The 24,857-nt window shown below is 43.5% G+C and overlaps 1 protein-coding gene across 2 annotated transcripts in view; it reads left to right on the plus strand.

The window, feature by feature from the left end:
- The window catches only part of NHS (NHS actin remodeling regulator), a 336,054-nt gene that overhangs the window by 269,317 nt on the left and 41,880 nt on the right, over positions 1–24,857 (plus strand). For both annotated transcript variants that reach the window (XM_032840858.1, XM_032840860.1), the window contains exons 2-3: positions 12,896–13,048; positions 17,491–17,624. In XM_032840858.1, the coding sequence (XP_032696749.1) occupies positions 12,896–13,048; positions 17,491–17,624 (287 nt within the window). The remainder of the gene's footprint in view (positions 1–12,895; positions 13,049–17,490; positions 17,625–24,857) is intronic.

Raw genomic sequence — 24,857 nt, forward strand, 5'->3', positions numbered from 1 at the left:
CTCACTTCTGACTGTCTCCTTAGCAAATCAACCTGAGGAAGAGAAACAAGACAAATTCCTTGAGCCTGGAAGGGAGAAATAAGGGTCATTTATCTATTTTGAAAGATTATTGATGTTTTTGGATCCTCATTTGCCTATTGAAGAGATATAAAGTTGGACCATATGAAATTGATAATATCCAACTATTAGTTTAATATGGTTCGGGCTAGCTTGGTATTTGGGCTTATTCACAGTTGTTCATAGGTGAAGTGGCCTGATCCTTGTGTGTGGTCCGCTTACCCAGATGGTTGGTAGAGAGCTCCCTGGAGAGGCTATGCACAGCTTCTCATGGGCCTGTGGCCTTCAGTAGGCTCTGCCATTGCTTATGGAGTTTCTGTCATAGGCTCCGGATTCAAAAATGGCTAGTTAATTTCCCTTTTCCCTGCAGGTGCCAACATATGTGTTTGATCTCTGGGATAGATGCCAAGACCTCCAGGCTTGAGTTTTCAAGTCTTCTGGAGATCAAAGGCTCTCCTCAACACCACATGGGTTTCTCTGTGCTGTTACTCAACAAAGCCAATCCAGTTCCTCCAAGGGCCAGTGGCAAAGTCCCCAAGAGAGAAGGGGGGGGAGGGAGAGAAGGAACTCCCAGATTTCTAAATATTGCACCCCATGGGGCAGATGAGTATAAGAACAAGAAGGCATGTATGTTTTTTTCTCAAGCTACAAATTAAAAATACAGAAACTTAGAGACTCACTTACTTATGAACTAGATCCATCCAAATGGGCTGGCCAGGAGTCTCTCAGTTTCTTTTTATGTACCCAGAAGAATATACGGGACCTTAACAATCATTGTTATTCAATACCTTCAATCATTTCATGTGACTTTTAAACAAAGGACTCCGTTTCCAGTAGAAAATATCCTAAAGATAAAAACAAATCTAAAACTGAATTGAATTGTCTTATTGTAGTCATTTTGAGACTATTCAAATAAGAAATTGTGCCACTGTCATTAAGAATCAAGATTTTCAGCATAAGAGAAAAGAGATCAATTATAAAATCAAGACACTTAAATTAAAACCTGTAATCTTAGATTTGAATTAGAAATAGCAGTTTGAACTCGTGATTTAGCTTCATCTTCTGAAACTTATATATTCTCTAGCTCAACTGAAGAATCCTAGAGTCAATGATAACCCAGCAACAATAAATATCCCTGGCATGTAGAACGTGGTCTCTTAAAGCTGTTCACTTTGAGGGGAGCCAGACCTTCTTGGAGAAAGGGCTGATTCCAGGTCCAGGGCAACAAACGTGCAAGATGAACCTGAAATACCTTATTATACCCGAAACTCTGATAGAGGAGGAAATAGACCTGAGAGGTCCAACTCAATGCCACACAGCAGGTCGGACCCTAGGAATATCCAGGGAATAGCCAAGGCAGCCTCCTCCAGACAGGCCTCCAAGCCACAGCCCTCTCAGCTAATGCTCCTACTAGAATCCAAAGCTGTCTGGCCAGGATTCCTCACTGCCACACTTGAGGGATTTTGACAACAAATCCATTTTGAGCTATTTTGGCATTGAGGGACTTTTAAAATTAGCTAGCAGCACAATCAAGACATCCCACATTTGAAATGCACATGTTTGTGTGCTGTGAGGATTACATTCCTAAATCCCCCAAGAATATTGCTACCCTGGCCATATTCCCTCACCCTTATCACTTCAATGCACAGAAGCCTGATTTATAGCTCCCAGGGACTGCATTTGTTGTCTGAGGGCTTCCTCTGGCCAGGGAGACTGCTTTTCTAGAAATCCCAGAGAAATATTGTTCTGGTGCCTAGGCAGCCCTCAACCAATGATTGACAGGAAGTGGTAGATAAACACCCCAACTCCCTCACCTCTAAAGTGTGTGCTGCACGCTGACTCCCAAAGGATCCAGCCCCCAGTTACCCATAGAGTGCACCATTTATTGGCTTTCTTCCCTTCATTTTCTTACTTCCCCCAATACCTCCTATTGGCAGCTTCCTGGAATTACCTCCTAAATAAATGTGGACCTGAACTTTTGTCTTAGTGCCTGTCCTGGCGAAACCCAAACTCTTCATTCTCTGAGTCTGTCTTCCATGGGCAAACAGAGAGGGAAGGAGCCACCATCCCTGGAGAGCAGGCCTCCCTTAGTATCACGGCAGACTCAGCTAGACTAAGGCTAACTGAGTCACAAAAGAACACATCTTTTCTGACCAGATTCAATAGATCATGCATTAAGTGTTCCCCACTCATACAGCTCATGCCTCATCTTTTATAGAGAGCACAGAACTCATTAAAAATGTCTAGGCTTTTGGAGTGGAAGGGTCCTTGGAAAATAATTCCTTTTGGCTTGCAGGCTCATGTAGTTATAGCTTCCTTGTTGGCCCAATAAAGGCCATTACTTCTCTTCTACCTATAAAGATACTAATTAGCAAATAATAACTCTAAGTAAGTGCAGTGGAGGTGGTATGTGAGGCCTTTTGCAAGTATTTTTAAATTTGCCACTGTCACTGATGATCTCTGAGTAAATTTTAAGAGCCTATCTCTACCTAGGAGAAGAGATTTATTAGCATATATAATTGGGTGTCACGTGCTAAATACTTTATTGCTTCACAATTTAAATAAGCCAAGGGCATCTGTCCAGGAAGACAAGGGGCTCCATGCATGCACCGTATTAAAAACAGAAACTTTTCCTCTTATATCCAGTGGCTGCATGCAATGTCTCCTAAAACAGAAAAGTGACCTGTGCATGCTTTTTTTGACCTGCCTCTCCCATTCCAGCTCCACGTTCTTCCCTGGAATGTCAGAGGTGCCAGCATTCACGGCGTCACATCTGTAGTTTGAGCAGAAGTGAAGGGACTTTAAAACCCCATACTCATCTTTGTGGATAGAGTGCCTTCTCTCCTCTCCATTTTCCTGCTTGAATTTCAAGGAAAGCAGAGTGCCTACCAAAGGATGATAGTCACGGTCTTCCCCGGGTCTTCCCCGCAACCAACGTCACCTGGTTCTTTGCAAATAGTGACAATAGATGTGTGACATTCACCCTTTTCTAAATCTTGGAAGTATGTCTTAACGGTTCATTTGGTTTTCCTGAAAGATCAAATTCCTTATTTCTGATCAGTGTTTTCTTTTCTCCACTGAAACCTGTTTGCAAACTTGTAAAACTGTCCTTGTCTCTTTAAGGGGTGCGAGGCTCGTGAAGCAAGTGTTGAGCCAAGTTCCCATCCCCGCCCCCTCTGATTTAAGCTCAGGCTCCCATGCCTTGAAAACTGGAACAAATATGTCACTTCTTGATGACGGGCTGGTCATTTTCAGTCCAGGTTGCTGGAAGGGGAGCACTTCACCACTAAGAACATGATGTCCTTTCTGGCAAACCTAATCTTGGAGTTGACCTAATTATTAAATTGGGCTATTCAGATAGTTTTTGTAGAGCAAAACACTTGAATATCACTGATTTACATTGTTCACCCTAACACCTACCTCGTTGCCTTCGTCTCTCATTCCTTAAACTAGTGCTGCTCCATACGTGGTCTGCTGACAGGCAGCGCCAGCCTCCCCGGGGAACTTGCTCTTTGCTCACTTGGCTGAGGTGCTTCTGGAATCCTAAAATAAAAATGGCTGATTTCTTGGAGAACAGATGAGAAGTGTTTTGGGTTTTTGTTTTGTTTTGGAAGTACAACCTGACAGGTAGCAAATAACGACTACGATGAAAGGTGAAGGAAGGGAGGAAGGGTTGCCAAGGGAAGTGTGTGGGTCAGGAGACCTGAGCTTTGGTGTTGCCTCTGCCAAAAATCAGGTCTGGGATCTTGGGTCAAATTTTCGAATACTGATTTCCTCATCAGTACATGAGAGGGGTGGGCTAAACAGTAGCTTTCAGTGTGCTGATTGCTACCCAGAGCCAGAAACACATTTCTACCAGCAGGCACACACATGTGACAGAAACAACAGCTTCACAAAACAATACTTACTACATGCAGTGCGTTTTGGTATTTTCTGTTCTACTGCATTCTATTTCTTTGTCTTAAAAATGCTAGTCTTGACCTGCTGAATGGATTTCACAATCCACTAATGGGTCATGCCCTCTGGTCTGAAAAAACACAGAACTCTGTAATTCCCGAGGTCCCTCCCAGAAGTATTCAATGACTCTGTTAGATGCCTGAAGGAATTTTCTTAAAACAATAGCTGAGCTGCGACAGATGGCTATGTGCTTACATTCTGGAGGAAGTGCATGGTGTAGAGCATGGCAGCAGAGTGACCTAAAGATAAACACATAAATTATACACAGCTTCCGAGAATGTGCTGGAGCTCTGAGAGCCACTTGGACAATTAGCATCTCCAAGTCATTACACTGAATGCTGCCCCAGTAAGTAAACCAGTATCAGACACTGGAGACATGCAACCTGTCAGAGAGACCACAGGCTCCGTGATTGTGGGCAGCCTTCTTTTTTTATACACTTTTAAAAATTTTTTTTAAATTTTTATTGATATACAATGTATTATTTGCCCCAGGGGTACAGGTCTGTGAATTATCAGGCTTACACATTTCACAGCACTCACCATAGCAGATACCCTCCCCAATGTCCATCACCCAGAACCCTATCCCTCCCCCCATCCCCCAGCAACCCACAAAAGTTTGTTTTGTGAGATTAAGAGTCTCTTATGGTTTGTCTCCCTTCTGATCCCATCTTGTTTCATTTTTTCCCTCCCTACCCCCCATGCCCTGCCTTTCAAATTCCTCATATCAGAGAGATCATATGATAATTGTCGTTCTCTGATTGACTTATTTCACTTAGCATAATACCCTCTTGTTCCATCCACGTCATTGCAAATAGCAAGATTTCGGGTTTTTGATGGCTGAGTAGTATTCCATTGTATATATATACCATATCTGCTTTATCCATTCATCTGTTGATGGACATCTAGGTTCCTTCCATAGTTTGGCTACTGTAGACATTGCTGCGATAAACATTCGGGTACACATGCCCCTTCGGATCACTACATTTGTATTTTGAGGGTAAATACCCAGTAGTGTGATTGCTGGGTCATAGGGTAGCTCTATTTTCGACTTTTTGAGGAACCTCCATACTGTTTTCCAGAGTGGCTGCACCAGCTTGCATTCCCACCAACCGTGTAGGAGGGTTCCCCTTTCTCCCCATCCTCGCCAGCACCTGTCCTTTCCTGACTTGTTAATTTTAGCCATTCTGACTAATGTGAGGTGTGAGGTGGTGTCTCACTGTGGTTTTGATTTGTATTTCCCTGATGCCGAGTGATGCTGAGCACTTTTTCATGTGTCTATTGGCCATTTGGACATCTTCTTTGCCGAAATGTCTGTTCATGTCTTCTGCCCATTTCTTGACTGGATTATTTGTTCCTTGGGTGTTGAGTTTGATAAGTTCCTTATAGATTTTAGATCCTAGCCCTTTATCTGATATGTCATTTGCGAATATCTTCTCCTATTCTGTAGGTTGTCTTTTGGTTTTGTTGACGGTTTCCTTTGCTGGGCAAAAGCTTCTGATCTTGATGAAGCCCCAGTAGTTCATTTTTGTGTGGGCAGCCTTCTTTCTAGCTTCCAGATTATAAGGTCCTCCAAAGAGTGATCTCTAATGGCCTCATCTTTGTATACATTTCACTCACCAAGAAGACCGGCAAATAAAGAAACAAGAAACTTCGAGAGCTCCAGACTTTTCTCTTTTGTACTGTAACCCCAATCATGGCCTCTTGGTCTTCTTTTGTTCCCAGTCCAGGAAAGGGAATGATATGTAGTGAGCAGGGACATGGCCAGGATGTTATCATTTTATTGGACTCTCAGAGCCACTCCAGGAAGGCTCTAGGATTCCTACTTCACAGAGGAGGGCACAGAGGCCCAAAGAGTTCAGTCACTTGTTCTGATCCATTGCTACTGTAATGAACCTCCATCTTTCCAGCCCGGAGCTCAGGGTCTTTCTCCCCAGAGCACCCTGCCATTGCTTAAAGGCAGAGTCCGTCTGGGTGGATGATGCAGCCTCACTTATTCTGATGACCGGTAGAAAACGGACGCATAAATGGAGCAGGACAGGACTCAGAGAGAAGAGAGTCCAAATCCTCATTTGTAAAGATAGGAAGGTGGATCCTGGGAAGGTTCCATGACTTGCCTGAGGGTGCAGAACTGCAAGTAGAACCCATGCCTCTAGTGGTCTTTCCATGGGATGTTAGACATGAAGACGGCAATGACAGTAACAGCAATAATTAAACAGTACTCCTCGTATGAAGCATCAGTTTGTTTTAGAAGTTGGGGAAATATTTCTAGAGGAAAAATCGTTCTAGATCCTTTTAGTCCATAAATAAACACACAGACATGTTCTGTGCATGCTGGAATGTTTCAGGACACTGGAACTTGTCAGAAAGCCTAGATTTTTCTGATGCTGAGGGGATGCTTTGCCCACAGCAGTGAACAAGTCTGAATTATTGTGGTTCTACAGAAATGGCAGTCCAGCAGGGACAGACTGGGAGCCTGGCACCGGCGTCAGGCTGTTCCGCAAGTGGCAGGAGTCTCGGTGCTCCTTACTCTGCTCCCTCCGCCACACTGCCAGATAGAATGGGCAAAGGGCTGGTTACCAAGGAAGGAAGGACAGGCGGGAATGAATGGTTGCATTTGGTGAAATCCCATCCTTCCCTCCCTCCCTAACAGATCTGAGAGCTCAGGCGGTTAGCAAGAGAGACCTTGAGTGGATTTCTGTTCTCCTTACCAAGCTGATGACGGCTGAGCACTGGCTTCAGCATAGCAGGGACCTGGGGAGCAAACTGGCTCCGTATCTGTGACACAGACTCTTTCAGAGGCTCATTAATATATTAATGTGCTAACACATTCCCTGCTGCTTTCTGTCCCAGAGCATCAGAATGGATGGTTCCTGGCAAGGAATCCTTGTGACGGGGGTGGGTGTGACGGGTGGAAGGGAAGGAAGGGAGGTTAGTTAGCTAGTCTGACCTGTAGGCACGCTAAGAACATTTAAAAATCCAAAAGACAATTCCGTTTCTGAATGGCTTTGCACATCTTTCTGCCATTTTTGCCACACGGAACATTCATATTTCGATTTCAGCTACCATGTTACCCCTCTTAGATTCTGGAAAGCCTGAGAGAAGGAAGGAGGAATAGCACATGGAGAGAGACAGTGGCAGGGGTGGGGACTTGAGGTACAGGGGCTTGGAAGCCAGGCTGAGAAGAAGCATTCTGCACTCCTCCCAGGGCTAAGCAAGCTTTAAGGGAGTGAAAAGTTCATGCAGCCAGGCCAGAGAAGGCAGTATTAAATAAGGACCAACCCTCGCAGGACGGGAGAAGCTTAGGGCAAGATTATTCCTGCCCCCTGATTTTCACCCCTTTGCAACAGTCCCTAAGCACGAGCCTCCTCCTGTCCTTAGAAATAGGCCCGGCCTTCCCGAGAGAGTGGCAGCCACTAGTTTTCCTCAACTTCCAAGTCAGTTCATTTCAGATGAACCTGGTGACCAGATCTGTGCTTTCAATACAGCACTTTGAATCAAGGTCCTGACAATACCGTTATATCCGGAGTTTAACAGGGGAATGGACTAAGTTCATTCTATAAAGACTTTTCACTGCCCCGTGGACATTTCCTACAGTGGTATCTCTTTCAGCAGTTTGGTTTTATGGTGTCTGTTCATAGACAAATCTCCTGGGTACTTTCTGAAAGATGCACTCAGTTCTTGGTTACACCTAGTCCTGTGGCTGATGCAAACAGTAGCAGTTCTGAATCTTTTAATTTTGAGAAGCACTAGATACTTTTTATGTGGCAGACAGCCTACTCTATACCCGCCCCCAATCGGCCTTAATTTAGGCAAACATTTCAGTCCTGGTTTGGGAAAGGGCAACAGCTTGGAAGCCAGACAGAGAAGGTTTCTAGTGCCAGATCATCCACGGGCCAGGTATATGAGACTTTGGAAATTTCCGTACTTCTAGGATACCTAGAAGTTTCCTTAGCTGTAAAATGGGAGCAGTACTTTCATCTTTGGGTTATGTGAAGATAAGAAGAATGTAATACACCCGATGTACATACAGCTTGGCATGTAGCCGGAGCTCTCTACAAGAGCCTATAGTTGGACAGGAGAAATCATACATCCACAAAACCTTTTTTCTGCTGTGGAAAATAAAAATGAGACATATAGCCCTATTTCCCATTGTAATCCATGCCATTATTTACCTCTCTGTTGAGCAGTAACAAAGGGAGGAGAGAACATGAACCAGGCAAGGCAGGCAACTGGCTCTCGGGAAGTAGATAAAATAGTGGGAGGGTGCATTAGTTTTCTATGATTGTGTAACAATGTATCACAACTATCTTGTGGGTCTGAGGTCTGGACACAGGTTCACTGAATCCTCTGCCCAGGGTCTCACTGGGCTGCAATCCAAGTTTGGATTGGGGCTGAGCTCCTAGAGGCTGTCCGCCTATACCTGCCACATAGCCTTCTCTCCAGGTGGCAGTTTGTTTCTTCAAGGGCAACAGGAGAATGTCTCTGCTGCTTCTGGTCTTTTTTTTTTTTTTAATGCTTAGCTGATTAGGCCAGATTCACTCAAGAAAATTATCTCCCTTTTGATGAACTGAAAAGTCAACTAAGTAGGGATCTTAAACTCCCCACTGCCATATAATGTAACAGAATTCACAAGTTTCACCTACACTCAAGGTGGTGGGGGACTACACAGGGTACATACAGGAGAGGACAGGAATCTTGGGGGCTATTCTAGAATTCTGTCTAGCATGGGGCAGGAGGCTGGGTGTGTCCTAATAAGCAGAGAAGAAACCTTCTTGCTGCTCTCTGTATCATTTTTATGAGAACAAACATTTCTGCGTGTACTAAGGCCACTAGCTTTCAAGGCTGAGCCGTGGTGTAATTGTTAAACAGGAAAGAAAAGGGGGCAGGGTGAACCTGACGATGTGGGAGAGCCTTGCAATAAGTGGCAGTGGTGCAGTGAGCTTATGAATGAGTGTATTCAACTTTCATTGAACTGTTACTCAGAGAAAGAAATAAAATTTTTTTTAAGAGGGAAAATGGGAGTTTTCCCTGGAAGAGCTCCATTAGTGCCTGTATGTCTGCCTCCAGTGGACACATAATACTAGTTAATGCTCTGTAACCAAAGGACAAAACTGAAAGCAAAGGGATTAAAGAGTCTTCCTTCCCTTCCTCGTCTAAGAGATAAACACAATTGTGGCAACCGATGAGTGAAATGTTCACCTGCTAATGCATGGCAGAAATTCATTATAGCTTCTCAGCAGATAAAGAAAAAGACTAGATGGGGAGAGGAGTGGATTCCTAGCCCTGAAGGCTGTCACTGAGAGAGCCGGTTCTTCCCAGCAACCGTGGCTTGGCTGCCTGTGTTAGTCTTTGCATCTGTAGATCCACAGGCCTGAGCAGCAGGCAGAGTTCTGCAGCCCAGAAACTCAGCATTGGCTTGCGCAGTAGGAACAGTAAGAATGTTTCGGGCATCAGCAAAGCGGTGGTGCCAAAAAATGCTTTTTTCAAATAACTTTATATTTAATGTTTAATAGTGAGGAAAGAGAATTTTACAGAACTTCTTTATATTTATGTTATGATTGCTAATTCATGGCTTCATTTGAGATTACCTACTGCAGAAAGGTGGAGATGGAGGAGTGGAGGCTATGGTCTTTTTGGTGTTAGGGCCTTCAAAAGTCGAGGTGTTGGACTACCCCTCGGGAATGGTGTAATAGTAGAATGGAGGACTCAGCCAGAGGGCTCTTCTCCCAGCCTTCTGCTTCCAGGCACCATCACATCTAAACCATTTTCGCACAGGACTGGAGAACATAGACTCCAGGAGGGCAAGGAGTCTTGTGTTTTGTTCTGTGCTATCTATATTCCACACCCAGCACTGTGCCTAGGACATAAGAGCTATTTGGAAAATACTCCAGGTGTGGATAGAGGTTTCTGTTGTCAGCAGTCTCTTCCGGCCCACCATGTTGCCCATCTCCCTTCATTCACATAAGATCCCAAGGCATCAGCAGATAACATGTTGTGTTTCTCACATACACCTCATGATAAAAAATAATCTGAGGGCACTTTTCAAATATACAGATTACTAGGCCTCTGTAGGAAATTCTGGTTCGGGAAGTGTAGGCTGGAGCCCAGTAATCTGTCTTTGACAAGCCCTTCCGATTGGTCTTTTCTTCAGAAGAACACTGAGATAAATAGCACGAGCTCAGCAATTCCCTTTACTCAGATTAAGGAGTCACGGCCACTTAACCTGGTTGCTGAGGAACTATCAAAGCCTTCTGGTCCATTTCCATTCACCTGGGCTCAGCCCTGAATCCTGGCTCCCACTCTCCTGAAGGCATGGGCCTGGGAGAAGAGGTGTTCAGGAGCCCCTCTACTCCCGGACTGCCCCCTGAACATCTTGGCCTCTTCTTTTCCCCAGCAAGCTCTCTGTTCAGGACCTTCTCCCAGCTGTCACCAGCACATGAATTCCCACCCACCTCTGCTAAGTTTGATAATGACCTTTGCCCTGTTAGATGGCAGTTGACCTCTGCCACCAGGCAGGGGCTGACTTTTTAGTCAGTTTTGGTCACTGAACCAGAGCGTTCCTCCGAGTGTGGCTAAATAAAGCCTTGGTCTTCACATGCTGCACTACTTAACCCAGGAGAGAAGGGAGGCTCTGATCTAGATACAGCCTGACCTTTCTACCCCAAAGCCTCCCATGATCCTCCTAGGTTTTCTTGTCCCCCCTGAACTCAGTGACCCCTGACTGGTTCACCAAGCACTTATGGTTTCCAAGGAAAGGGTTGAGGTTATAGAGTAACTCAGTAAAGAAAAGTTGCTGTCTTTATGCTTGGCCCCATAGAACTCTGCCCTAAAAATACTCTCCCCTGGGTTACCCGGGAAGATAATTCTGGGGTCTCTAACCCTTGGGCCTGAATTCTTCTTAGAGATTGAACACCAAGGAAGAAAAAAAATCTAGGTCAAAGACAGTAATATGCTCTGTAGCTGGAGGTGAGAGAATGTGATGAGTGTTCATGATTATGGGTGTCCAGAATAGCTACCTATAGCTATGTAAGCAATTTACATTTTTTAACAATTAAAAATTAAAAAGTGTTTAATAGCCAGTGTGGCTGGTTCTCATACAAATGGCTACCACATTGGATGGCATAGCTAATAGAGCATTTCATCGTCATAGAAATTTCTGTTGCATGGCACTGTTTTGCAGGCACAGCATTGTTCCTTTGACCCTGTCGATGTGATGTTTCTTTAGCATCTTTGGAAATATGTCTGTTTCTATTGATGGTTCTTGTGATTATGATGCATTATTCTAGGAAAAAAAAAAAGACTGAAGACTGCATTAGAAAACAAAACCAAGGGGCGCCTAGGTGGTACAGTCAGTTAAAGTGTCCAACTCTTGATTTTGGCTCAGGTCATGATCTCAGAGTTGTGGGTTAAGTCCTATGTCGGGCTCCACACTGAGTGTGGAACCTGCTTGAGATACTTTCTTCCTCTCTGCCCCTCCGTACCCCCCCACTAGTGTACAGGCTGTCTCTCAAAAAATAAAATTAAAAAAGAAAAAGAAAACCAAAACTAATTCCCATAAATGCAGTACTGCGTGGTGGTGGGGATTAATTATCAAAACGTTGTATTTTCCCCAGTTTTCTTCTATTTCCTTTCTACAAAAGTGTCCTACCTCCTTTTTCCATTTGTCTTTCTGCTTTATCTGTAGAGTATCTTGTTCTGTGTAAGGCTTCCCAGACAAAGTGAAATGATAAACAAAAGGATCGGAGGAGAACCAAAAAAAAAAAAAAAAAAAGTCTGGGGCACAGGAATAAACAGTTGGGCAGAACACGCCCCAAATCATACACTGGGGAGAAGAGGGAAAGGAGAAGAGGGAAACAACGAGACTGGGAGGAATAGGGGTCTGGTTGGGATAGCAGGTCTGGCAGGTGAGGCCCTCTGGGCCAGTTCTCACTATTCCTGAGGCTGGCAAGCTGCCCAGGTGCTCAGGAGTTCCTCTCTGCAGCAGTTTCCTGACCAGAATCCTCCTGCTTAGGACCAGCTTGTCCCATGAGAATTTATCTTAAGTTTATCTGGGGATCACTCGTAGGTGATCTCCATGCCAGGCTCAGTGTGTACATGATGACCTAGGGTGTGTTTGGGGGAAAGAGGCTTTTTTCCCTGATGTCTTGGATGAGTTGCAAGGACGGCACCCCTCTCGTCGCCTGCACTGTCTGTGGTTTCCTCAGCTAACTCCAGTACCCCTGGATTGGGTTCTTCAGTGCTTGTCCTTGCCCCTAGATGAAACTAAGGAAGCTGGGCAGCGCTTTGAAAGATGGCAGGCAATGGAGTTGGCAGGTGGAGAGCAAGATAAAGCAAAACAGTAAGTGTTGGGGGCCAGGGGTCACAGGAGACAGGAAGCAGAGCAAGGGAAAAGTAAAGTTCAGCTGGGTTTTAGGAGCAGGTGTGCAGAACTATAATTCTGAGGCCCTGTGGCCAGAAGACTGGAGCTAGGGTGACCTTTTTGACTCATTCCTGAGGCTTTTCTCTGTATTCTTGGAAGGCAGGACTCCCCCCCACACCACCCCCCGCATCCCACTCCCAAGCATGGATGGCCAAGAGTCCATCCAGGTTGATGAGCAACTGTGACAGAGAGTACAAAGAGGTGTGGAGAGAAAGTTAGCTGGTCCCAGGCAGATGGTGGGTGTCCTGGGGTCTCCCATCCCTTAGCCTGGGGGCAAAGGTGGTCTATTTCTGTACTGTAAGCCACAGACCTTTCTCCAGCTTTGAGTGCATTCCTAATATGAACGCAGCTCTCTGAACTTCTACTCCACCCAGACCCCACCCCGACCCCCACCCAGGCTCTGCCAGAGGCCTAATTTAAAGTTGTGATGTATAACGCCCCATTTCTCTCTCTGTCTTGCAGCCGTCTCCAACCTGGACATTGAGAGTAAACTGAGCGTGTACTACCGTGCGCCATGGCACCAGCAGAGAAACATCTTCCTCCCGGCCACAAGGCCACCCTGCGTGGAGGAGCTGCACCGCCATGCCCGGCAGAGCCTGCAAGCCCTGCGCAGAGGTAACTGGTCCTGGGCTTTGCGGGGCTTTTCAGAGACAGAACTCAGAGCTTGTCCCATCAGTTCTAACACCTCACCTTGTTATAACAACTACTTTGAAATGCTCCCTTTTCTACACTGAAAACAAATTCATGAGTAATATAACCTGCTTATACATGTAATTAGAAATAGCACTATGGTGCTATTTAAAAGGAAAATTATTTATAATATTTGCAATATATAAATGCCTGGGCACGACTACACTTAAAGACATCACAAAGCAGTCAGATGTTGGTGCCTATAAATAGGTTTGGATTAAGTAAAGATAATCAGAAGCCATTCTGAACAAAAAGTAGAGGGAAATGAAGGAGTTCGAGGCCAGGAGGACACAACCATAAAAACTGGTGCATTGTACATACATTAAACATGAGCAACCCCCCCCCCAAAAAAAAAACCCCCACACCTTTGGGTTATAGTTAAAAGAGAATTAGGTTTGATTCAAAAGTAGGTTCTAGGTTTTTTCCCCCCTCACAAGAAATGCTGGTAGAACACAGGTGGGACCTAGGGTACTGTTTGTTTGTTCAGGACCCTCCTGTGCCTTGTAGGACAGCTGTCATCCTTGGCTCCCGCCTAGTCATCTAACAGCCAGACCCTCCCTCAGGGGGTGTGCTCCTGTTGAGAACCAGTGACATGGGCCATTCTCCAGCAGAGCACGTGGAGGCCTAGCGAGGTCAGCAAACTTGCTCAGAGTCACATACATCCCATTAGGTAGAATGCCAAGACCCTGATCCAGGCCTCCAGACCCCCAGCCAGAGCTCTTTTCCTCCTCACTTCACACAGTGTCCTGGGAAAATAAATATTTCTATTTCTCTTTCTCTCTCGGTCCTGAAAAAGCCAGAGATGGGCTCAAGGCAGGCAAGGTAGAAGGTAACCGCCTTCTCTTACTTCCCGGTGGCTTAAAACCATTGTAGTTGGGACAGAGATTAAAAACTGGCATTATCCTTTTAGAGCCCCCCCTAAGTTGGGTATCAGAAGTTGGCACGCCAGATTTTCTGGCCTTTAGATTTTTGCCGTGGAGACAGATGGTGGTGTCTGTACCTTCAGTGCCTTTGTTCCAAATTCCCTATGCTCCTGTAAGGAATGGTATTTTCCAAAAGTATTACAGTTCAGATTAAACACTTTAATGTCACCATGAGGATGGAGAAATGACACATTTGTTTTCAGTTTATGTTCTTCCACATGTTTATGACTTCTCCCTTTCCCCATAGCCCTGGTCTTCTCCCCCTTTAATGAAAGAATTAACCGACTAATATCCCTAACTCAGCTGTTTCTAAAAATTCCCCTTGGTTATTGGTAGCCGATACTGGGACACTTAGAAAAAAGAGTGATGACCAGTATCCTCTAGAAGTATTTCTGGCAATCTTACTAATCACTTTGATTTTTTAAATTGAGTCACTTCAATTTTGTAGTTGGCTAAAAAGTCCTTCTTTACCAAATTTTTAGTGTAAGCACCTTCTGGAAATCTTCCTTAACATACTCACCGTTCCCTTGCAGCCTCAGTTAGGCCCCCTTCCCATAATAATATCCTTTGCATCCTCCCAATCATGTCATTTATACACTTGCATCATCACTAACCCCTTATAGGCCTGTCTTCCACCATTAATCCATGAGCAACTCAAGAGCTCGGACGGCATCTTATTAATTTTTTTATTCAAATCACTTAGCATGAACTTGACATAGAGTATGTCCTCAATGAATGTGTGCGTAAGTAAATCAAATTCTGTAGAAAAATGGTTGAGCATTGAGGGCAGAGAATGATGACAGAGGAATCTGATCATTCTCACTAAATACTTTCTCTGATCCCATCATCAGAGAGCTTGAGTTACGTTAGCCCTTTAGACATAATTATTTTTATCCCTTTATTATTATTCATAAGTCATCCCTGATTAGATTTTCCAGATTCGACCAGATAACATTAAGCTGCTTGGTAAGCTATCACATTTCACCGTGTTGTCGGGTTTGGACTTAATGACAGAACTGAGGAACAGCAAGTGCCAATATCAATTTTCTCAGAACTTCCTCCTGGGGGCTGAGAGAGGGATATAAGGCCTCCTGGGGGTTTGGAAGGAAGATTGTGGAGCTGCTTCTTGTCCTCCACAGACTGGCTTTCTTTGAGGTTCTCTCAACAGCAAATCTTGGGTGTAGTAGTTTTAATAGCACTGCAGAGAGCCATAAACAGGAATTATAGGCATCATAGAATTAAAAACATGCAGTGTGGAATTAAAATTAGAAAGTGACTTCTTTTTTTTCTTTAACCTTGTCCAAGAAACAGCAGCTTAGCAGGGCATCCATCAGAATACCACGCCTGCCATCTGGTGGCCGTGACTAGCACCGACCAGGCGACAGCCCTGCTCTGCAAACAGGGCAGTAAGCTTCCCCGGAGGCTCTCTGGACAGCTGGAAGATCCTGGCTTCCACCAGGACTAGGGATAACGAAGCCCAGACGAGTAAAGCTGTGGTGGCAGCAGTACTGTGCTCCTTTTGGAGCTGAGGCTAAAAGGAGTGAGCAGAGGGCTGAGATCAGAACCTAGAAACTGGCTGCTTTCAAGATCTGCTCAATAGCAAACCCCTCAACATAGCCTACTGAGGCCAAGTGCTGCTCCACACCTGGGACGCAGCGAGCAGTAACTACCACTTGGTCCCTGTCCAGAGGGAACGCCTGTCTGGTGAAGGAGCCGGACAGGTAAACAGGGGACTTCGGCGCAGCGCCGTGGCTGCTCAGAGGAGGCACTAGTCGTGCCAGGGAGCTTCAGAGAAGGCTTCCTGGAGCAAGTCACACCTCACTGGCTTTCAGAGTACTTAGAATTGGATTCCCCCCTTCCCCCCTTTTTCTTAGCAATTCTTTATACTCACAGCCAATGATGGCTTTAAGGGATGCCATCGTTTGTTTGTAAGACAGGGAGAGAGATTACCAAGTGGCTGTAAAGAGACATTTCTATTTTATATTGTCTTCCAAGTTTCAGGGCTGAGGTCTACGATCCACTGGTCTAAAGGAATATGGACCAAGGGTCTACTGCAGTTCCAGACTCTAGCGGGTGAATGTTCTCCCAACCATAGCACCAGAAAAAACATTAGTAGGGAGCCACTAATCTAGCCTGCCTCCTCCCAGCCCAGGGCAAATGAAAAGAGATTTGAGAAAGTGTAGGAAGGGAACCACTAAACGGGAAATTGAGTTCATGTCTCCCTCCTGACTCCCTCCCTCTGACCTCTTCCTAACCAGTGACACCTGTATTCTACTCCTCATTATGTATTTTAAAATGTAACTTTTCCTTGTGCTGTCCATTTAGAAAAGCCCATTATTGGCTTGCAGAGAGAAAAGAGGATGGCACTAGAGGTAGGCACTTCAATAAAGAAGACATTTATCTCAAAAGGCTTTCTGATAACTACTGGCTGGGCCGCAGTTTGGCACAGACTACCTCTTCGGAGACTTCATGTCTTGGTTAGACGAGGAGGCCCCAGGCATAAGTGTGGGCCGGAGCTGCAGGCTCGGTGGCCTTCAGTGTGGCCAGTGTGTGGGGCAGGGTGTGCTCTGTAGCTCACTGAGACACCCAGAAAGCTAAACTGCTCTTGGGCTCTCAGTGATTCTTGTTACGAAGTCAGGATCACTTCATCCCACAAACAGAAATGTCTTGGCTTTCCTCAGAGGTAGCTTTATTTCGAAATCAGACAACTGTCATCATTGGGATTCCTTTACTTTCTCTAGGAGCCTAGGATTTCAAAGCCCTCTGAGTGTTAGGCATGACAGAGCTTAGATGGCTGCAATGGTGTACTGGTCACAGGCTCTCTAGAAAAGAAAGTGTAGATAAAGAAATAGATAGCTGGTGGAAAGATAGATAAAAGCCCTAATGTGTAACACTCACTAATTTCTGTGATGTAAATACCTCCACCGTGGCCTACTTCAAGCTACCAATAGTTTAAAAACTAGGCTGCAAAATTCCTGACCACGTAGCAGTCAGCAGCCCTGAGCCAGGGTGAGCCGACGCCCTCACCCACTGAATGGCTGGGAGCATCCGTGCCTGCCACTCCCCAGGAGGCTCTGGCATGGCTGTGCCTACCATCCCCTCCAGCATCAATGTCAGCTATTGTTCTAGACTTTTTTTTTTTTTTTGCTCATGTTGTTTTGAAATGAAGCATGTTGAAAATATACTGCTTTTTCCAAACTCAAGATTGAGCCATCTCGTACAAAGATTATGAGATGGGCCCACTAAAATGTAAGTGCCCCTTTTCCTATTATTGTGAAATGAAAGTTTAGCTTGGAACCATTCTGAAGAATCTTATTTGGTATAAGGATGAGCTAGATTAGGAGAAACTCACTTTTTTCTAGTCGTTTGCTCACCCTCCCAAGGGGGAAAGAGAAATGGAAGATGCCAAGGACGTGTCCGTATTATTGCTTTTTCTGCCCCCAGAGCACCGGAGCCGGAGTGATCGCCGGGAGCAGAGAGCCGCTGCCCCTCTTTCCATAGCGGCCCCTCCACTGCCAGCCCATCCCCCAGCTCACAGCCAGAGGAGGCGTGAAGTTAAGGACCGGCACTTCTTAACGGTGAGCTTGGTGGCCAGCCGACAGCCCTGGCCTTGCTCATCAGAAACCATGAATGGGTCTTGGGAGTCCATTTCCTTCCTCCTAATGGAAGAGCCTGGGCCACCTAAGAAAGCCAAGTCATGGGTATTTGAGAGTGACTGGATTTTTTTCCCCTTTCATTCATGCATCTTTTGGAGAATAGAGCAGGAGTACATAAGTATTTTTTTTTACTTAACTGGTTGCACAATGCAGCAAAGGCATAATTGAGGACTCTGAAATCAGGGAGACAATTTTGCCTCAAATAGGAGTTTTTCTGTATAGAAGCAGAAAGATTTAGAGCAGGTGACTTCGGTGTCCTCAGCCCCTCATCTGTAATTTGGGGATATGAGTAGCACCTCACTCATAAAGTTTGAGGGCTAAACGAGATAAAGCCTGGAAAGAAGGTAGCACGGTGCCTGGCACAGAGTAAGAGCTCAGTAAATGTTCACTCTTACCGGGCAGGTGCTAGTGCAGATGATTTGGTGGGGTGGGCTGCGAAAAAAATTTGAAAAATCACCGTCTGAAGATGAGCCATGTCATCCTTTCATGCTTCCCCATTCTATAAGGGAGGCTAGGCCTGCCGGGTCACCAGTTACCCGAGTGTCCTCATCACTGCTGGTGATGGCAGCTTTGCCTGGGTGGATGTGGTTCTAACTCAGCCCAAGCCCCCAAGTACCAATGACAGATGAAGCTGAGCCCAGGTCGGAGCACCTACAAACATCACCACCATGAGTGCGCTTTCTACGGCCTCGGCGGGGAGAGGTGAGCACTGTTTGCCCCGAGGAGGGCATCACTGAAGCGAGAGGCTATGATTTCTATGACCAAATCAGCCCACATGGTTGGACCCCTGCTCCCTTGTCAGTACAGTTTGAGGCCCAAAGTCTTAAGAAGTTACAAGTGTGGGTCCAAGTTGAGATTTTTACTTGAAATTAAGCTTCTGTGTATGGTAATAAACCCTGCGCCCTTCTGGCTTCTACGATACACAAAACAGATGCAAAATATTTGGACTGCGGGATGCCAAACATCCAGCTGAGAACAGACTTCATCTAAATGAACATACCCAGATACAACAGTAAGTGATGTTGACCAAGACATAGATATTTTTCCTACCTGTGGCTGCACCGTGGGCTCCATGTCCTTCAGGCTCATCGAGGCTCCTCAGAGCCGTGTCACACTCAACTACGCTGCTGCAGTGTAGCCCAGGGATGAGGAAGGAAGGTGAGAGACTCTGAGGGCTTTCTAGGTCTTTACATAGAGCAGTTACACATGCTAGTGATTTGTCATAAAAGCCCCTGCTCGACAAAAGTTTTATTAAGCTCAAATCTGCTTGCAAAAGCATTTGCTTTTAATGAGGCATTTCTGCATAAAAATGCTAAAAATATTTTTCCATTCATTATAACATGTTTTGTGGCTCATTAAGTTGTTTTCTTTTTTCAGGGGGGCGGATGGGAGAGAATAATGTTGAGCATTTACAGAAATGACATAAAAATATCACCATCTGTCATAATCTGCATAATTTTTAATAATGTCTAAATACCAAAGTAAGACTATAGGAAAAAGCCTAAAATAATGAATAAGAATGAGGGTGCTTCATTTACCGAACAAGCATTAATAAGAGGAGGAGTCTAGAGCAAACTTACGTAAACCAGAAAGTGTACCCATCTCAAACGATAATACTTAAAATCGCCCCAATTACTTAGGAATACTGTTTCATTTATTTGATCGAATTTGGGTCACCAAGTTCACTGGAAGATCTTCCATTCAAGTTCTATCCCTCAGACCTGAAGGTGATTCAGAACAGAACACAGTTCTATGCACTGAGCTTACAAGAGCCGTAGACTGCTACCAGAGAAGAGGCTGCAGGTACAGGGACAGGAAATTTGCAACCACATTGCTGGACATTTTCTTAGAGAGCAACAGGAAAAAAGCATTCATAGTGAGATTCTGATATACAATCTTCCACAACTCTGCAAACTGTTATACTGTAGTTTGGTCATTAAGGGTATAGACTGTGAAGTCAAACTGCCTGGATTTGAATATCAGCTCTACCATCTATTAGCTGTGTGACCCTGAACAAGTTAGTCATTTTAGTGTCTCTGGGATAATAGTGATAGTACCTCATAAGTTTGAAACAAAGACTGAATGTGTTATTACATTGTTAATACATCTAAATAGTACCTAATGCATAATAAGCACTTGATATGTATTAGACATCATCATCATTGTTAATAGCCAATCAAGTTCATAGTGTATCATTGATATTGTAATAAGATGATGGGTCTAACTAGGTTTCAATCCCAGCTCTACAATTTCTTCGGTTGCATGATTTTGAAAAAGTTTTGAGTCCCAGTTTCTTTATCTGTGAAATGGGGATGATAACTTCAATTTTACAAGGTTGTTAAGACTTAAAAGTGTTATATAAATACAATTAAATCATGTATATATGAAAAAGTCCCTAGTGTAGTGCCTAAAACATACAAATATCTGAATCTATATTCATAAACACTTAAAATCAAACTCTTACCATCAAATGAAAAAGCCTGTAACATATATTCACTAATAAGACTAGAGGAAATATAAGTTGTTGTACTCCTTCTAGAGGGCAATTCCCAATATTTATCAAACTATAAGATGTTAAATTATGCTAAGTGAAATAAGTCAGACAAATACCACATGATTTCACTTGTATGTGGAATCTAAAAACCAAAACAAATGAGCAAACAGAAGCAGAAAGACTCATAAATACAGAGAACAAACTGATGATTGCCAGAGTGGAGGGGAAGAGGAGATGGGCAAAAGGGGTGAAGGGCATTGGGAAGCACAAGCTTCCAGTCATGGAATGAGTAAGTCATGTGGATGAAAGGTACAGCATAGGGACTATAGTCAATGATGCCGTGATAGCATTGTACGGTGGCAGATGGGAGCTACGCTTGTGGAGAGCTCTGCATAATATAGCATAGGTTGGTCATATCACTGTTGTACACCTGAAACCAATGTAACACTATTTCTCAATTATACTTCAATAAAAAGATAAAAGGGGCAAAAAAGCCCTTACAAGATGGGGTACCTGGCTGGCTCAGTCGGCGGAGCGTGTGTCTCTCAATCTCGGGGCTGTGGGTTTGAACCTCACGCTGGATGTAGAGATTACTTAAGAAAATAAAATCTTTACCCAAAAAAACCCCCTATAAGATATTCATACCCTTTGATCCAGCAATTCTATATCTAGGAATTTATCCTAATGCAAAGATATTTTCACTAGGATGTTCATCAAAGCACCGTTTGGAATAGGAAAAATAGTTACAAATATCTTAAATATCCAACAGTAGGTACTTAGTGAATTCTGATATATTCATAGGATAGACTATAGTATCAAAAAGTGTCACTAAAGAATATTCAATGACATGGAAAATATATACTTTATCATCAGGGATTTTTAAGTAGTGTAAAAATTGTGTATGGTATCTATGAGTGTATACATGAGTACATATACATACATGCATAGGGAAAAAGGCTGGAAGGCTCTATACCTGTGCTTCCCAAACTGTGTGATGGGGTCCTCTGGGGCACTGCAGTGAAATCCGAAGGGTGCACTGGGATATTTTACATTTTCAAGAGGTACAGTGTCCTCTGTTTCTGATGATGGCTCCAAAGTAGCCTCAAAGATCTTGCAAGTGGAAAGAGGGGTTGCTTGGTTTCTTGACATGTAATTTAAATCAGAAGTTCCAAGAGGAACACAAAGGAAACTGACCAGCCAACTTAGCTTAAAACCCACTGTCAGCTGAAAATTCAAGGTCTCTCTCACAATTGTAAAGCCCATCGTGGGAATCCTCATCCTTCAAGGGTGGGAAAGGAGATGATCTCAGGCCTAGATGGTTTTCCAGAGGAATTCTAAACCTTCCAAGTCCAGATAATACCAGTGCTCTATAAATTATTTCAGAGCATTGAAAATAAAATAGAACTTCCCCATTTCTTTTATGAACATGTTATGAAAATTTGACACCTGAACCTGATAAAGAATGGAAGGGGGAGAGGGAAATATAGACCAATATCACTCTGGTTATTAATGGGGAAATAATAAATGTTAGCAAATAGAATACCACATTAAGAAATTCATATACCATGACTAAATGGGATTTATTCTATAAATAGAAGGTTGGTTCAATATTAAGAAATATATTAGTATCATATAGTAATATATATATTAGTATATGTATTAGATTAGTATTAGTGTATATATAGTATTATATACTAATCATATACTATCCAAAGGGGAAAAAAACATATGATTATGTCCATGGATGCCAGAGAGGCCTTAAATAAAATTCAACACATATTCTTTATAAAAAGACTTGAGAAAATAGGAATCGAGTGGTACTTCATTAACATGATAAAATATACATATCTTAGTCCTAAAGCCAGTCTCTTAATGGGGAAGCACTAGAGGCATTTCCAGTAAAATCAGAAACAAGGCAGAGATGCTCACTATCTATCTCTGCTATAATTAATATTATACTAGGGAGATTAATCAATGCAACTGGACAAAATAAATCAATTATAGGCATAAGATTTGAGAAGGAAGAAGTAAAGCTATATCTAGTTGCAGATGTATGATACTATAGGATCTTCCTGGTAGAGGATCAATGATAAAAGTAATTCAAACACAGTAAGGTAGCAGGATACAAACACACAAAAATCAATAGCCTTCATTTACACAAATGATAGCCAATTAAAAGACCAACTAGTAGAGAAAACTCCATTTACAGCAATAACAAAGAAGATTAAATACTTAGGAATTAATTTACCAGAATGTGCAAAACCTGTATGAGAGCAACGACAGCATTCTTTTAAAACATAAAATTAGATTTTCTCAAAGGGAAGGATGTCCCCTATTCTTGGAAAGAATGATTCAGCATTATAAGTAGGTCAGTTCTAAGTTGATTTATAAATTTAACACAATCTCAATAAAAATACCAATAAGCTTTCTTTTAAATGGAGTTAGACCCATTGATACTAAAGTTCTTATGGAAAAACATACAAGAATATCCAGGAAAACACTGACAAAGGAAACCAATAAGGGGTAAGTAGCTCTACCTGGCATTAAAATATCCTTAAAGCCTTTATAATTACAATAGTGTGGCACTAATATATGAATAGAGAAATATGCTAGTAGAAAAAAACAAAAATATACCACTAGAAAAAAATACAAAGTCCAGAAATCAACCCAAATATATATGAAAATATAATCTATGATAAAGGCAGTATCCCAAAACTGAGGCAAAAGATGGAACAACTGGGTAGCCACTTGGTAAACTTGGTAAAAGACAAAATTTCATTAGAGTTTCTCAACCTTGGCATTATTGACATTTTGAGTCCAATAAGGCGTTGTTGTGGGGGCTGTCCTGTGCACTGTGCTATGTTTAGCAGCACTCTAGGCCCCTACCCAAGAGATGCCAGGAGCACTCTTCCCCCTAGTTTTGACAACCCAGAATGTCTCTAGACACTGCCTAATGTCCCCTGGGGAGACAGAATTGCCCCTAGTTGAGAATCATGTAATTAGATCCATACTTCACCCCAAACACAAGATTAAGCTCCTAATGGATCAGGGACCTAAACATAAAAACTGAAACCACACAAGTACTAGAGGAAAATAGGGGTGAATTATTCTTTAACCTCAGTCTTTAAATCTGACTCAAAATACAGAGGAAGTAAAAGAAAAGATTGATAAATCTGAACAGTAAATATTTTTATATGCTCAAACACCATAAAGTCAAAACATAAGCCAAAATTGGGAGAAAATATGTGCAATATATACCACGAAGGACTAATATCACTAAGTAGATAAATACCTCTTTAAAATTGAGGAACTAAGAGGGGTGCCTGGTGGCTCAGTTGTTAGTGTCTGCTTTCAGCTCAGGTCATGATCCTGTGGTCCTGGGATCAAGCCCTGCATTAAGCCCAGCATTAAGCCCCACATCAAGCCTCACATCGGGCTCCCTGCTCGGCGGGAAGCCTGCTTCTCCCTCTCCCACTCCCCCTGCTTGTGTTTCCTCTCTCACTCTGTCAGATAAATAAATAAAATCTTTTTTAAAAAATTGAGGGACAAAGAAAGGAACAAAAACATGGTAGAAAAATGGGGGGAAAGCCTTGAACAGACAATCTAGAAAACACATAAAAATGTTGCTTACACTTAAACTGTGCAAATTCACTCATAGAGAAATGCAAACATTTATGTTGAGAAATCACTCATCACCTAATTAGACTGGCAAAAATTAAACAATATGGCAACATAATCTGGTGAAACTGGGGGGAAGCAGGCACTCACAAACACTGCTGGTGAGAATGCAAACTTGGTACGGCCTATCTGGAGGGGAATTTGGCGATATCTAACCAAACGACATATACCCTTTTCGCCCTAGCAATCCCACTAAACATATACCTCCAGTATTACCAAAAAATTAATCATTGCAGTATTGCTTAAAATCAAAAGATACTGTAAATAACCAAAAGGCTATACATAGATGGATATATTGAAGAATTATTTATCTATGAGTGATATTAGCCCTTCTTCTGGGGCACCTGTACCTGTATTGATGGAGTAAACTACAGGACAGCCACACAATGCAGTACCACGCAGCTGTAAGAAAAACAAGGAAGATCTTTCTGAACTAATAAGGAGTGATTCCAGGACATATTCTTAACTGAAAAAGGCAAAGTCCCAGGTTCCAGCACAGGATGGCAATATCGGAAAGCCCTGAACTGACCTCCCCCATGGAACACACTGAATTGTACCTATTGATAGAACAGTTCCTCCTCAAGAAGACTTGACGACTGACCGAACAGCTTCTGAGCAACTAAAGATGGAGAGAAGAGCGAGAGAGAGAGAGAACACCAAAGGGAACCCCTACTCACACTGTGAACAGCAGTGGGGAGGGAGAGTACTGAGGAACTGGGAACAGATCCCTCTGTCCTTGGGCACAGAAAAATAAAAGCCACAGTTTTAAAGAGCAAGTAGCATATAAAAGACACAACCCTAGAACTCTGCTGAGCGGTGAAGGAGCTGTGGGAATGTTCTCCAGGTGAGAGAGACACAGTTTACGTCCCATGTCCCCTTAAAAGCCTAGAATGGAGCAGGGTCCAGCCTCCGTAACAGGTGGGTCTGGCCCCCACAGGGAGCTTGCAACCTCAGCAAACCAAGGGTCCACAAGCCTGCACCAG

Source organism: Lontra canadensis, unplaced genomic scaffold, assembly GCF_010015895.1.
Source record: "Lontra canadensis isolate GAN:19392208 unplaced genomic scaffold, GSC_riverotter_1.0 scaffold116, whole genome shotgun sequence".
NCBI classification, from domain to species: Eukaryota; Metazoa; Chordata; class Mammalia; order Carnivora; family Mustelidae; genus Lontra; species Lontra canadensis.